This window comes from Rhinolophus hipposideros, assembly GCF_964194185.1.
Source record: "Rhinolophus hipposideros genome assembly, chromosome: 10".
NCBI classification, from domain to species: Eukaryota; Metazoa; Chordata; class Mammalia; order Chiroptera; family Rhinolophidae; genus Rhinolophus; species Rhinolophus hipposideros.
In genome coordinates this window covers 14,065,636-14,081,936 of record NC_138056.1, presented here as the reverse complement: position 1 = coordinate 14,081,936, position 16,301 = coordinate 14,065,636, and the positions used below count along the sequence as shown (strand labels likewise).

Here is a 16,301-nt window from a genome sequence, read left to right as displayed (position 1 = left end):
GATCTCCATCAGAAGAAATAGGCACCTTTACAAGTGGAGAAATTTGATGGAATCTCTTTTAAGAGATGAAAGTTAACATCGCCAACAACGGGACAGCTTGTCAACAGAAGCCTCCGGTCGTGATGTCCTGAGGACACTTCGTCAGTTATTTAGTGGTGCCACAAAAATGCATACCTCTAATCTATTCTGGAGGAAACAATCAAGGGCATTGAAATAAATGGACCCTCCACATACTAGCAACTGGCCTATCTTTTTAAAAATGGCAATGTCATGAAATACAAAGAAAGGTTGAGAAACTGTCCCAGAGGACAGTAAAGAGACTAAAGAGATAATACCGTGACAATAAATGTCAAGAAGTGATCTTACATTGGATCCTGGAGCAGAAAAAAAAATGCTACGAAGGCAATTATTGGAGAAATCCAAATATCAACTGTATATTATACAGTAATATTTTATATTAAATTTCCTCAACTTGAAAACTGCCCTGTGGTTATATCAGGGTGTGTGTGTGTTTGTGTGTGTGTGTGTGTGTATGTAGAGGGGAGAAGCATAGGTGGCAAAATGGTAACAACTGCTGAATCTAGATGAAGGGTACATGTTTGTTCTTTGTATTGTTGCTACAACTTTTCTGAAGATTTGAAAATTTTCAAAATCAAAACCTAAAAGATTATGTCCCTCTTCTACTCAAACACCTCTAGTGGTCTCCCATTTCACTTAGAGTAAAAGCCACAAGGCTTTGCACGACGAATCCTGCCTACCACTCTCACCTGCTCACTGCCCCAGCTATTCTGGCCCCCTTGCTTTTCTTCCATGCCATGTACATTTCTACCTCAGGGCTTTTGCACTGCTGTTCCCTCTGCATGGAATGCTCTTACCCCCACATACTCCCTTTTCTATCAGAGAGGCTTTCTCTCACCCCTCCTCATAAAAGAGCAACCTTCTGCCATAACTCCTTATGCTCCTTATTCTGTCCCACTGTTTTTCACAGCACTTATCGCTACCTGACATATATGTTCATTTGCTTATCACTTGCCTCTGGCCATGCAATATGAGCTCCTTGAGGGCACGGAGCCTCAAGAATAGTGTTTGCTCAGCAGAGTAGCACTCAGTAAGTATTTGAGTGAATTCATTGCTTTGTAAATGCTCATTTAAAAACTTAGGGCACTGGTGGATACTCCTGCAGTTTCTGGGTAAAGGACTACTAAGTGTCTGACATTTTCTCAGAAATCTGTTTCTGACAAACTCTGCTGAATACAGATACTTTAAAGAAAAGTTTTCCACTTCTTGAATTCTACTTGAAGCAGGAAACAAGAACTGCTAGGGCAATGTACACCTTATTCATCTTCCCCACCTCCAAAACACTGATGAGCGAAACTACGCACCTTTCAATTACATGAGCTGACTCCCCAACCCCACCCCCTTCCTGAGAACTCCTTCACATCAAATCCAGACTTTGAAAACTCTGACTGAGCCTTCTGATGTTGTGTTTAACCAGAGTCTCAAGGACACAGCAGGACATGGGGCCCCAGCAGAAAGCTGCCTGCCTGGCAAAAAGTGTTCTTTAGGGCTGATTGCTGTTCCAGGGTTAGTCAAGGAGATGCAGCTGGTAAGGAGACAACAGGATAACGGTTTCCCCAGTTTAAGCTCTCAGAATAAGTGAGCTTTTCCCAAGTTACTTACGTCTGTGGAGGTGGGGCTGGGCAGGGACACAGGCTGAACAGGTGCAGGGAAAGTGAATGTGGTCTCTGTCTTTTCATTTTCAGGGGAGTCAGGATGACTGGATGGGGGGGATGTTGGGGTAAGGGCTCCAAACCCCAGCACTGCATTGTATTTTGGAGGACGACCTATATACCAAGAGAAGGGAACAAAAGGGGAGAATGGGGAGGGAAAGAAAGGGGGAAAATGATCTTACATACCTTTGGCCAGTGTTCCTCATTGGCTAGCATGGAAAAGGAAGTGAGGTAGCAGACAGAAGGTTAATACAACAGTCCCAAAGAGAGGAAAAGAAGCAAAGATTTAAATGTCATTAGAAACAACTGCATGAGTCTCAAAAGCAGGGAGGGTAAGAGAGCCTTGGAGGATGACAGGAGGTGCTGGGGCATCTTGCTTTGGGCAGATAACAGTGACATTCCTGGACTATCACAATTTGAGATTTCTAATGTGGGAACCAAAGTGCACTGGGAGCCAAGGCCAAGAATAAGAATTTATTTTACTTTTCCCTGTCTTTTGCATATTTGTTCTCTAATGTTTCTCTGCACCCATCATTCTCACAATAATATTAATGAATCTCTGTTCCCACAAACGGATTTCTGCTTTTCCTTTTCTCTGCTGCCTACATTTTGGTCGTTTCACTGCTTGTGAGGGTGGAGAAAGGAGACAAAATTCAAGTTAACTATTCTTACCCTTTGCTGGGAGAGCTAGTGAGAGATTATGTTCTGGGAGGAGCTGGACCCTAAGGGCTAAGAAGATGTCTATGCTTAAATACGAATTTAAGTAGGTCTGGACTCAGGTGTCCTCCCCAGCTGATCGAGAATTGACCCCTTGCTTTCTATCACCAACATTCTGGTGAGCTGCATGTCTAAGAACGGGGGCTGTTCCAAAGTCTCAGCAAAGGCCGCCATCAGCAACACTGCTGAGACCTGATCTGAGCAAGAGCATTTTGAATAAAACCTCCTGGCTATAGACGGTCTGTAAATGAGCCCTAATGGGTGTGGAAACTCCAAGCCAACCACTCTTGCCGGATATGTCTAAGTCAGGCTCCTTGTCTCCTAAGGGCCAGGGTCATAGATGCTGAGCTGTGAGTGAACGGAAGTGCATGCCTAGGACGCCACAGGAAAAGGAAGAGCCAGAGAGGTACACACCTCCCTGTGAGCACTGGTGGATGGTATGTAGGATCAAGACTTTGCCAACAGTTATAATTTATATCAAAATTATGCACAGGAGTCCTGATTCTGTCCGACATTACCCAAACATTACCTATCTATGTTAAACGGGCAATGTCTGCAGTACAAACACAGATCGTACTGGTTTGTCTTTTCTAGGAACTTTAGTGCTGTGACAAGGAGAAGTGGAAGATGAACGTTCTTTGTTCACCCACAGAAGGCATATCTTAGGCATTGTGAATGCAGGTTTTCATTCTCTAACCTTGGCAAGAGATGCCAAGGTCTTTCTGGCTCATTTAACGCCTGTCCTCTTAGATACTGCCCACCAGCAGGCCAATTAACTGTGGCTTCTGGTTGGGGGCTCCTTTCTGAGAACTGTGTCAGAAGTCACTAACAATCACCCAAAACAAAACAAATAACCCATGACATGGATTACTGTGGCCCAGGAATTGATATGAAACAAAGACTTCGGGTTTCCCATCTAAGTATTTCTGACGACTTGAAGGACGGGCTGACGCCACATGAGAATGGGTCACACGGGTGGCATGCTACCTCCTTGGGGGAGGAGGTGGTAACGAGATAGTTGCAGCCCTCCCCAAGGCAGACAAAGGGTCGGGATGACCTCCTAAGCTTCCAGTAGCTCTGAGGTTGCGTGTGCATACGCAAAAATTAGTATGCGACTCCACTCACTCGGCAACCTTTCTAGCCTGGAACTGTAATTCAGGGACACATTATCATGTGGAGAAAGGGACCTTGGGATGTATTACTGACATCAAAGAACAATTTCAGAACCTTGTTTATGAGCTCAAACTCTGAGCTATTAAGACTTATTAGGCCTGCACAGTGAGAGCTGCGGCTGCTGGCATCTTTGGCCCGCCTGAGAGGAGGTGGAACGCCTGCCCTGGGGAGGTCGGAAATACAGGGATGGAGCTCTTTAGGAATTTCTGTTTTCGGGAGCCTGTTTTGACAGTGACCTTTTCTTTCATTGTTGGAGATACCCTCTTCTCATACATTCTAAGTCCTTGGTGTGGCTCCCTCCCTCCTTCCTGGAAAGCCTCAGCTCACAGAAACTTAAGAGTCATGCTCGGGTCTTCTGGACTAAGAACACCTTGGCAACAGCAGAGCTCTGTTCTGCTCAGTGAGACTAAAATGCTTCCTTGTACATGGTGTTCTGTTCACTGGGCTATTCAGGGGCGGTCTGCTGGGCCTGGGGCCGAAATGCTGAGTTAGGCCATTCCCCTGAGTCAGCTTTGCTGGAATCCCAGGAAAGGCAGCTTTTGACTAAGTATACAGAACTCTAATAAGAAATTGCACTCTCTTTCTCTCCCATTCTCAGAGAATAACACAATACAACTATTTTCAAGGGATCTAGGAGTTAGGCTCTAGGACAATGGGAGGAGGGAGAGGGGAAAAAAACACAACAAAGAAAGCAACAGCAATAGCAAGGGAGAGAGAGAAAAAGGTACTCACCTCGCTTCCGGGTCCCAGGATGCATTGTACTGTTCAGGTATGTGACTGCACTCTTCTTGCGCTTTGAGGATTGATTGAAGAAGAAAAGGTGACTGGTTGGATAGCGTGGTGACTACTACTACTGGCCAAAGCTAAAGGCCAACCACAGCATGCCCACTAATTAGTTAGTGTCAACACGCCCACTAGTTAGTGCTGGTTACCCCGAGGCTTCAATGCTCATGTGTTTGATTATATGTACTTGGCTCTGACAGAATATTCTAGAGAGGTCTGCCTCTGCTCAGAAGACAGTCGTGTTGAAACCAGGGTGAGTTAAAATTTTTAAGGTAGGTTTGTATCTGTTCAAACTTAGGAAAAAAACTCAGGGGAAAGTAGTGAATTAGAAAAATGAAATAATGGGGTCAGCCAGGGGAAAATCCATCATTTCGCAAAGCTGGCCAAGTACAGTCAGGGTCCTGCTCGTAAGCAGGTTTTCACATGGGAGGTGCTGAACACGTTGTAAATAAAACCGAACAGTGAGGGAGGGCCAAGTTCTGGCCAAGAATACCTCTGGCTCAAAGACCGCTCCACTGTATACAGGATTTGCTGTTGTTCTTCTTTTTCGCTCTTGCCTCTTGCTTTGGATTTCTTGGGAAAGCAAAAGGTGTGAATTAGAAGAGAGGTATGGGGAACCTCAAAAACTTAATTTCATTGTTTTAACTATTAGTTTTCCTATGACAAATTACAAACAGGGGCCAGTCTCTTTGTTTCACTGCAGCCTCCGCAGCGGGAAGCAAGTTGCTGGGAGCAAAAATATGTAGGACCAACGACCCTCACCTCTCAGAAAGCAGGACCATGTGGTCCCTCAGCGTGGCTCTCTGTGACTGGGAGCTTAATGGCAGACCACACTAGCAAACAAGGTGTCTTGATTTATTTCTAGATCACTGTAATATAGGTGTGGATGAACTTTATCTATAGATCTAGAGTGAGTAACCATCGTTTACCATTCTTGAATTAAGTAATCAAGACAGATATAGCTTTGTAACTGTTCTTAAGATTCTGATAACCTAGAGTGACTGAAAAAATATAGACAAATACTTGTCACAGGGGCATTTGCTACTTCATGCTGTCAGAGGGGGAAAAAAAGTTATCCTAAGTGAATAGAAGTCACCTTAATCCAGGCAACTGGATGGTTCCCGCAGGACAGCAATGTGGATACATAATGATAGGAAGGGGAGGGAAAAGCAATTTTTACTCTAAAGGAAATAAAGTCCACACTGATCAAATTATACTCTATTTGTGTTCCAGTTTTCTATTCTATTTCTGTACAATCAGACACCAACCATTTCAAGAACAAAGCTCTGGGTCAGAAGCAAGGCAACGTCACGAGTATCTTCTCTTACCTTCTAGATGGTCATGTGTTACCAACCCTAGAGACACCATGAAGGCAAGTTTCTGTGGCAGGGAAATGAAAGAAGAATATACTTCAGTTTAGGTTCTCACAAAGCCAATCACACGCTCCTAGTGAAGACTCCACGGGAAAGCCAGCCCCACAGGTTGCTTGCCTGAAGGAGGCCATGCTCAAGTAACAAAGAGCGGGGCACCCCCCACTCTTAGCAGCTACTGAGCTACTCTGCAGCTTCCCTGTCTCACAGGGACCACAAGAGAAGGCCAAGGCCTACATCTTCTACTTTCTCAATGACAGAAATCAGCGCCTTGAGTGACCCAAGTTTCTTTCAATCCTCTTAGAGGGAAGAGGATTTCATATTCGAAAAACATGAAGAGCCTCCCATATAACTCCAAATGCTAAGGACTTCACTTGTCATAACTAGGTCTTCACTTGTCATGACCAGTCAGGGTTTCTTATATTTTTACTAGCACTGACTAGTCAATGCTAGTTCAAAGCTAAATGAGTGTTAGGAATGATACAGGTGGTTCTGTTTAATACCATGAGTCTTCAATCAAACATGGGCTTAAAAATTATGGGACAATTTCTCGCTGATGAAATTGATTAGGATGTTGCACCCCAAAGCTAGAACATCAGATGCTTGAAGTTGGAGTGAGCAACAAACTGACTCCTACTTTGCTCTCCGGTTGTACGTGGTCTGGCAAGTATGTCTTCATTTTCTGCTGTACCACTGCACGGCTGTTGTACATGCCAAATAATGCATCATCAATTTCTTTTGCTGATGAGTAAAGATCATTACCAACTAATAGGAGACAGACTCCTGTAGAATTATTTATACTACAGCTTGGTCTTTAAAATTCCTGACATCTTATCCTCAACATTCCACATCACGATATTTTGGCCTGAAGTTATTGGTTCGGGCCATTCAAGATACTGAGTGTTTTATGAAAATACAGTCCTTGAGCAAACCACTTGAAAACTCAGAAAAACGTCCTTTATGGATATCCTCAGAGTCCTGAAGAAATGTTTTTATTTCATTTCTTATTCCAAAACTTAGGTGGGCACCTACCCTCCGACAGCCAGAGTACTTTGCTCAGGAAACGTACTCTTGGACTTGCCCACTTTCCACACTGCCCATTGTTGTTGCCAATTAATTACATTTGTAATTTTCACTATTCCTTCAAAACTGAATCAAGGTTAGAAGGCTGTCTACCAGCTGATCTCTGTTGAAGCAGCGCATGGACTGACGTTCAGATGCGCTTTCTTTTAATCAGGTAACAGCGTCCTTTTTGACCACTCACACCCAGCTCATCTTTGCCAGTCTAGCTCAAGCTCACAAAAGTATTATTACATGATGCTACCTGAAATAAGTCAGCTAGAGAAAGACAAATACCATATGATCTCACTTATATGTGGAATCTAAAGAACTGAATAAATGAGCAAAATAAACAGAAATAGTCTCAGAGATATACAGAAAAAAATTGATGGTTGCTAGAAGGAAGGAGGGTAGGGATGAGGGGAAAGGGGAAGGGATTAGACAGCATAACTTGGTAACTACAATATTGCCACGGAGATATAAAATACAGTTTGGGGAATATAATCAATAACGTTGTAAAGATTTTGTAGGGTGTCAGATGGGCATATGTCTTATTAGGGAGACCTCTTCATGGAAGGTGTAGATGCCTGACCACTGCACTGTGCACCTGAAGCTGAAGCTGAATAATGTTGCCTGTCAACTATAATTTAGTATATACATAGTCATGGGATGTGGAATACAGCACAGGGAATAGAGTCAATGGAATTGTAACAGCTATATACAATGCCAGAGGGACAGTAGCTTGGGGGAGGTGGTTTATCATTGGGGGAGGGGGTTTACCATTTTATGAGGGGTGAAATGACTAACTATTACATTGTTTTCTACATCTGAAACTAGTAATAAAAAAGAAATTATTAAATGACAAACAAGATAAAACAAAACAAACAAACAAAAAACCCCTCCTCTCCTGTGGAACAGATTTCAGTAATAAACAAATTAAAAAATTGTCAAGAACTTTTGCCTCATCTATGTATCACATGTGTGCCGAGAACTAATTTCTCCTCTTTATGGCAGTGATTCTGTCCAACAAAAGGTGAAATATCTGCTACTACACATGCTTGCCCACACTGTGTCACTGACATAAGATATCCTTCAGTTTTGTTTAATAAGGATATTTTACTAATAGTTTGCTCTATTCTTCCTCCTCCAGGCATAATACTTGTCATTAACTTTATGGATGATTTTACAAGTTTCTCAGCAATCTAGTGCTTCTTGTTGGTTCAAGTTTTGGTCCCTTCTTTAGAGATAAATTAAAAAGAATCCATTTCATATCAGAAAGAATTATATTTGTACTTGTTTTAGAAAAATCTTTGCTTGTATAATAAGTCATTGCTTTAAAAAAAATGACATGAAGCTTTGATGGTTTCATGCCACTATTTGACATTACAAAGAATGTACTGAGGATAGAAGGAAATGGATTACTGGTTTAATAAAATCCAACTATCAGATATTCATCATATTACCTGTCCAATTTTTCTTTTATAGCTGCTTCGAAAAAGCATCAAACTAAAAAATTCTCTTGTCTAAGGACATACAAATTCACATTCTGTATTTGTATCTGAGTCATGTTTGCTACTTAAGTTTGTAATTCTATCCTAAATTGTAGTACAGATGTTACTATTTTCATCCCTACTTTTATGCTTCAGTGAACTACTTTTGAGCTAGTGATTCACTTGGGATTTGGGGATCTAATGCAGTACAAGGGTAATAACAAAAAAGCACATGTAACTACTGTCACTGATAACATAACAACCTTCGCTGAGTGAACTGAACATCTTATAAAGGTTGGCTAAGACAAACAAAACATAATGATCATTAGGAATGCAACAGGATATCTGGGAAAATGATCATTAATCTTACATTTCAAATTTGTAACAGGTGTACGAAATACCTGCATGCCAGCTCATGGCCTAGAGCAGATTATGCTCTAGGCCAACCTGACTTGGCAATAACATTACTGAGTAATGATGAAGCAAAAGAAAAATACAGTGGTACCTCAGTTTTTGAACATAATCCATTCCGGAAGACCGTTCGAGTTCTGAAACGTTCGAAAACCAAAGCATGGTTTCCCCATAGAAAGTAATGCAAAATGGATTACTCCATTCCAGACCTTCAAAATCAACCCTAAAACTGCAAATTTAGCATGACTTTTACTATCTAATGACCATAGATCCATAAAATTTACAGCGTTCATAAACTGAAATGTTCGTTAATGGAGAAGTTCGAAAACCGAGGTACCACTGTGAAGTGATTCGGGGAGCAAGTGTCTCTCCTGATGGGCGGGGACAAGTCAGGTCTCACAGACTGCACTGCCTTCAGGGGGCTGGGCCTACCTGAGGGTTCTCCTCCCGTTTTGGTTTGGGTGCAGCAGGCGGAGTGACGGTACGGCTCTCGGTTTGTTTCTCATCTGTGTCTGTGTGGGATTTAATCATCTAAGAGAGGAAAATTAAACAGAAATTCAGAATTTACTTTTTATTACAAAAAGAATGACAACAAACAGTTTGACTGCAGTCAACAAGAATGAAAAGAACATACTAAAACTGGAAACATGGTGAAGGAGAGGAAAGTACACTGTAAGGCCCCAGGTGAAATGATTAACTTGCATAACTAGAGTGGATATGAAATCTATAAATACAGTAGTTTATACAAAAAGAAAAATCCATGGTTTAGTGCCTATGGATAAAAATGAAGCATAGGCTGCACTAATTTTAACATATCTTAAAATGTAGGGGCAGTTTTCCAGAAGCAAGCCCACTCTTATTATATATGGGTCAAGCTCCAGTCCACAGCATGCTTAAGATCTGAATAATGTCCAAAAAAATCTTACATCCACACTCTTCTATTTCAGAACATTTCCAATCATAATCTAAGAGGTTGCGGAGCTATCTTCATTTGGGATATTTAAAACCTGTCTGCCTCATCCATTAGAGCAGAGATGCAATTGCCAAAGAAAGGTCATCTTGCAAGAGGCTGACATCCTTATTACCTGCAACCTCATCTTCTAGATGCATCCATTCAGACAAGAGAAACACCAACAGCATTACCATCTTCAAACACAAAGGGCAGCTAACAAATTGGCAGACTGGGCTTGCAATATTATTCTTATCATGACCCAATGGTTAGTCATTTTATGAAGTCCTCTGTAAATACTGAAATGGTATTAGAAAGGTGGATATAAAACTGTAAAAACAAACCTAATTTACTTTTTCAAAATTAAAAAAAGCAGACACTAATGGTTTTTTTGTATGGCAACAACAAGTAATTACATCAATGAGAATGAAACTGATTATTGATGAGTAGGAGTCAAAGGAAAAGATTTTGGTCCTTCAGGCAGGACATCAAAAGTTCTCAAAAATCATTAAGTTGAGAAATATTTTACTAGATCTGAAAAACTAACAATCACAAAGATCTTTTGCTTTCTTTCCTGGCTACTGCCATATTTTCCTTCTGCTTCTCATATGATTACTTTAGGAAAGTGTAAGGCATCTGCCTTATCAATACTGTGGCAACCAACTATCTGGGGGCACAAATGCTGCCTTGGATTTTTTTTTTTTTACACCAGTGTCTTGTCCTACTTCCTCCTCTGTACTATAAGCTACTCGAGAGCAGTTTTACGCCACTTTGTGCGCAGTACAGTGGCTCACGTGGAGCAGGTTTACTGTAAAGAAAGGCTCCTCTTCTGAGTGGGGAATATGAGCTACCGGAAGAATCATTCGTGTCTCCTCTCTCACACATTTACTTCATAAAACAAACCACCAAACACTCCAAAGGGGAACACAATGAGGAAGTAGTTTATAGTGACATTTTTAAGGTCTTGGGTGTCCAGAAAGCTGATTTTCATAGCTCTCTGAATGTGGATGGGTGGGAGTCTGAGGGAGGAGGGAGATGAGAAGGTCAACGGTAAGGGTTTGCTGCTCCAGTCCCAAGGCCGTGTGAATGTCCTTGGGGTCGCTTACTTCCATCTCTAAGGCTGAGTAAAGCAAGCAGTGGTAATGCCTCTGGGGAAGGGCAAACCAATTACTCTCCACTAAGGAATTACCCAGGGTTCCACTTTTCTCTCTCACGCAGAAGAGTACAATTACCTCAGGGTTGGATAAAGAACACGAAAAGCAACCAAAATAATAATAAAACAATCACAACATTAGGGAGCTGTTTGTCTCTCATGGACCTGTCGCTCTGGGGGACGCCAGATGCCACGTTGTGAACAGTACCACGGAGAGACCGACGTGGTGAGGAAGTGAACTTCCTGCCAACAAACAACCAGGGAGAAGTAAGGCCTGTCAATACTCACGTGACTGAGTGTGGAAGTGGGTTATCCAGACCCAGTGGGGCACTGGGACTGCAGACCTGGCCAACTCATTTGAATGCAAACTTGTGAGGGACCTTGAGGCAGAACTGTGCAGTTAAGATACAACCTGATTTGTGCTTCTCCGAAACTGTGAGATCATACATGTTTGTTGTTTTAAGCAGCTTAAAACACACACAAAAACATCAGGGTGGGCGAATGACATCCCAGAAATGGCAGAACAGGGAGTTTTAAGAATCAGTCCTTCTCCTAAAGCTACTGTTAAGCTGGCAAAAACAGAATCGCCTTTTTAGAACTCTGGAATCTAACAAAAAACTTAGTGCAACTAAGGGGGCACTTAACTGAAGAGGCTACTAGATTTCATCAAAAAAGCATTTTTCCTGACGTACCTATAAAACCCATTCCCTAGTTGGGCAGAGGCTGTGGGGATGACAACCTGTGTTCCTGGCGTGGCTTGCTGGTGCCAGGGGCAGCCATGTGGACCTTGTTCTCAGAAACATGGCCTGTTTGGTAATTCTCTGAGGACTGGTTCACAGGCTGACTTTTGTTTTGGCCACCTTCGGCTGAAGTGGCTTTCCAGATGGAGTCTGATGAAAGCATCTAAAGATGTATATAGTAAGTCCTCGCTTAATCTTATCAATAGGTTCTTGGAAACTGTGACTTCAACCAATTTTACTACAGGCTAATTGATGTAAATTCGAGTTGAGTTCCTGTGGTGTATGTCTGCATATCAACTAGTCTCGGGTAAAACTGTTTTCCTTGTATGTCGTTCTGCTTCAAGCTGTTCACTTCTACGTTGTTAATTTTATATGATGTGAATTTCACCTCATTAAAAAAAATTAGGTTGGGAAACAAAACAATGGATTAAGCTAAAAGTTTGGTCTCTATGAGAGATTATAAATCCTTACCCAGAGGTGAAGCTTCCTTGCAGATATATACTGGGGGTGCCAAAAAAATATATATAAGTGGACACTTTTGTCAACATTGCTCAAGCAGTAGTTTGCCATAATCACAAGTGTCTGGACGCTGATGGTAACCACTTTGACTACCTCTTGTCATTGCAGAAGTCAAACGTGACTTGTATTCATTCATCTTTTGTTATTGGTATATATTGAGTACTACAATTTTAATATTATTTTTTTCCTTTCTTAAAATGTGAATAATTTTTTGACACCCTCTGTATATATATAGTTTTTCCTCCATGGTGTTTAAACAGATACCTTTAAAAACTAGGAGATTTCTCAAAATATCTGGATTTCTGGCTTTTCTTGAAAAAGTTTCCGTATGATAGAAATTGGCTATCGTCAAGAAGGAGCTGCTTCCTTGGGATGGAGTATATTACTTTGCAGTTTATCATAGTCTCTTCCACTTTCTACTGTCTCCTTGACACCAAGGCCAAATTATCAGTTTTATCATGCATGTCTTACTACTTCAAAGAGGAATTAAGAATAAAAGAGGGAATATTTCTTGTACTCATGTTCCCATTGAAAATGGAAAAATAAAAAGTCCAGGCTGCTTTACTCATTTATATTTCCGGTTTCACACCCAAGGCTGTTTGAATTTGTAAATCTTGTTCTTTTGGTATTATAAAGATAGAAATAAAAAACTCTGGACAAGACTAGAACTAAGTTAATCATTTATACCCCAAATTCCAAATTCCACTTTCTGAAACGTGACTGCATGAATAATCAAAGTCAGGTACTTGCAAATAAATACATGTCCAAATAGTTGCATCAATCAAGGTTAAATAAATTTGTACCGAAGGCAAAGCAAAACCCCGTTTGGTCCCTTGGCTGTATCTTCCCTATGACCACATCAGTACTAAACGGAGGGTGAGGAGTTGCCAGCTCAAGTTTACTAAGAGGGAAGACTGAGATTTGAGGGTAACACATAAGATTATATTCTCACTTGAAAGTACACCGTTTTTAGAGGATATTGTGTAGGTTCCTATGCAAGATGTATATGGAAGGAGGGGAGTGGGGGGCAATCTGGCAATTTTCCCTAGAGGACCTGGAATTTTTTTCAGGAGCTGAACCTTGGGGCCCACACAGAGGTCTCTGTTGTAGGAGTAGGGTGGGTGGATAAGACATGAGCCTAAATCCTGAGAACTAACCATGTCAGACAGAGTCCAACGGACTTGAAACACTTGATCTCATCCCATCATCAACAGGTGTTTAGCCTCATTTCCCAGAGTGCTGGGAAGGACACGGACATAAAAGGTAGTGGTGTGGAGACTATACGTTCATCTGGATTGATCTGCTTTTCTGCCTAAAATATGTTTGTAGCCTCAAAGCTCTTTAAACTCTACCACTTGCTTTTTCAGAGCCACAAGATAATGTGGCTTCTAAGAAGGGACAAAGGACCTCTTATCTGGGGTGGGTAAGGACGTCGGTGATGCCCGACAGAGGGAGAAGTGAGACCACTCCTATTACAAGTGACACGGCCCTCTCCCTTTCCTGTGCCAAGGTGGGAAGCCTCTGACACTACACAACTTGCCAGGCTTCCTCCCCTGGCCGCAGAGACTCAATGTCTGCTGCAAATGCACTAGAGATTAAGCTCTGTGAGGGTAAGGGTTTGATTTATCTGCCCTTGTATTATAGTTAGACATCACATGCGGCCTAGCAGCTAGTACATAAACGGATTTTTATTAAATGAATGTTATCACCTTAAAGGCAACAGCAGAAAGCTGAAGGGCACCCACGTAGCTTGGTTGGTCACACAGAGAATGCTGGATATGGATTTTGACAACTATGAGCAGGCCGTGAGTGCTACTTCCGTGGCTACGTATTTATTTACATTGCTTCACTCTTAGCCCATCTATGAGATCTCTGAACAGCTATAAGTATGATATGGGAAATGAAACATAAAAAAGAAAAGAAGGATAGAAAGATCTGAAGTAAGAATTCTGAGAATGGAGTCCAGTCTAAAGAGAATGCTCGCTGAGCTTGGTAACCTGTAACACTGTTACGCCAGGTGGCCTGCTAAACTAAAATAGCAATGATTGGATTCCTCTATTAGGTCAACAAAAGAGAGACCACAGAATTTATCACTAGAACAGAAATTTTGTTAAATTTTTAAGAATTCAGGAGTACCTTTCTAAATTATGACTAAAATTAAAAGCTCTATCAATGTGTAAGGCTAGGACATGAAAAGACATTCAAGATCTAATAAGAAAAACAGCAAGTTACAAAATAATTTGATTTTTTTTTTTTTTTTTTTTTGCTTTAAAAACGTTAGTATGTACATAGAAAATATGTGAAGGAATATAACCTAAACTGTTAATAGCAACTTTTGGGGGGTAAAATTATGGGGGCAGTTTACTCTCTTCATAGATTATGGGGGGATACACCTTCTACAATATATATTTCTGCAATGTTTGAATTTTCCTTTTACAATGAGTATGTATTATCTTTGTAATCAGAAAAAATAAGAAATGTAAAAATAAGATAAAACTGAAAAAATTCCTGTCTCCTAAAAATATCATTATTAAAAAAAGAGGTCAAAGAGAAATAGTATTCAGCAATCTTCAATAGCATTTTGAAACGCCATTCTTGGGAACTCAGATCATCTGCACAGGATGTGAGGGCAGATGATCGCCAAACATGCCCCTACACAAACTCCTAAGCTTGAGCTGTTTTAATACCGAAGTTCTGCTGATAAGTTTGAAAGCCTGTGGTCTAAAATATGTGTAAGTAATTTATTTCTCGACGTTCCTAACAGCATTTCCTGGGGTTTGAGGAGGCTCCCCAGGAACAGAGATGTGTTCTCTCTTGTGTTTCCTGAGCACAAGATTTTGGTAGCCAGCTTCCTATGAAAAGTCTGCTGCATTTGTGAGCTGCCTGCGTGGAAAGCCGGGTGCTCTGTGCATCATGTTCCTCTGTTCAAGAAGCCCAAGGAAAGAGTAGGAAGCCTTCTCTTTCCCCGCCAGCTGGCCAGCCTCTCTGAATCATCATCAGCCATCCAGAGGCAGAAGATGCAGGATCACCAGAGACTACTTTCAGATAAGGGAGAACTCAAGCCTGAGCAATTAGAAGTAGGTCAATGACTTTTTAAAGCAACTTTATGAAAGAGGATGCTTTTCTTTGCAAAATTCTTTTTTGTCAGTGGTCTTTCTTTAAATAGGACGTGGTGGCTGCCTATAAATCCTTTTTCTTGTTTTTAAAAGTCTTTCTGTCACAGAACCCTTAAGCATTTTTGGAGGTTACCTGTATATTTCTCTAGCCTCATGTTTTTAAAGAGAAAAATCTGGTTTTAGAAATATAAATGAAAGGCTTCAACATTTGAGCTAAAATGTCTGCATCCTCTAGAGATAAAAGAATGCTTTTTAGAAATTTTAATTTTTTTCATTTAGCTCTTCGTTATCTGTAATACGTAGGGAAAGTCTTTGAGATGAAACCCCTTTCCTGCTTTTGTTTATTCTTCCTGACTTGCAGTCATAGCCTCATCTGGACTCTTACTGGGCAGAAACTAACATGGCATTTTCTGTTTATATCTCATCTATGCTTCCTGACTGAGGATAGCAAAACCCATCCGTGAATTTCTGCTTCATAACCAGCAGGGGGAGCTCACTCACACAGGACTCTGATCCATCCACAAGGATAATGGGAAAAGCAACCCAACTTTCTTCAGTAAGAGAGGTCCTTTTGCATTGTGGCTAAATTAGCACACCATAAGCAACAGGTTATTGACAGTGGTATAAAGAGCCCTTGAGTAGATGTATTTAGAGACAGTCCAGCCTCAATGGCAAGGCTACTGCCCAAAGCAGGTGCACTCTTGCCTGTACCTGTTTTTCAAGGCTTGGCTTGCTAAGCTGTACAGTTTGAGGTCCAGCGAGTCTGGTCCCTGGAGTGGCTATCACGATGCTGGTGAGCTGGGCCATGGGGAACGTTTTGGCTATAGTTGCAGTCTGCCCATTGACGACACGGACGGGGTGGATGGAATTCTGGGAGGTCGGGAGGGTTGTGGGGGTGAACTTGGTCAGCATGACGGGCCTCTGGATGAGTTGAGGAGCTGCAAGCATGGGAGGAGGTGCTGGGGCAATAGGAATGTTATTCTGGGCCACAGGCTTGGGTCGAACCTATGGGGAAAGAGAGAACAATTATTGTATCACTGAAAGAAACTTCTTGAGTCCTGTAAGTGTAAGACATTGCCAGATCGTCTACA

The 16,301-nt window shown here is 41.6% G+C and overlaps 1 protein-coding gene across 13 annotated transcripts in view; it reads right to left on the bottom strand.

The window, feature by feature from the left end:
- PHF21A (PHD finger protein 21A) overlaps positions 1-16,301 on the bottom strand; it is a 162,171-nt gene that overhangs the window by 10,618 nt on the left and 135,252 nt on the right. For 10 of the 13 annotated variants that reach the window (XM_081061727.1, XM_081061739.1, XM_081061736.1 and 7 more), the window contains 6 exons: positions 15,922-16,215; positions 9,166-9,264; positions 5,732-5,783; positions 4,897-4,976; positions 4,353-4,413; positions 1,681-1,844 (listed from right to left, as the gene is read on the bottom strand). In XM_081061727.1, coding sequence (XP_080917853.1) covers positions 1,681-1,844; positions 4,353-4,413; positions 4,897-4,976; positions 5,732-5,783; positions 9,166-9,264; positions 15,922-16,215 — 750 coding nt within the window. Of the gene's footprint in view, positions 1-1,680; positions 1,845-1,916; positions 1,940-4,352; positions 4,414-4,896; positions 4,977-5,731; positions 5,784-9,165; positions 9,265-15,921; positions 16,216-16,301 lie in introns of all 13 variants that reach the window. The other 3 variants (XM_081061729.1, XM_081061730.1, XM_081061731.1) reach the window with 1 other exon arrangement.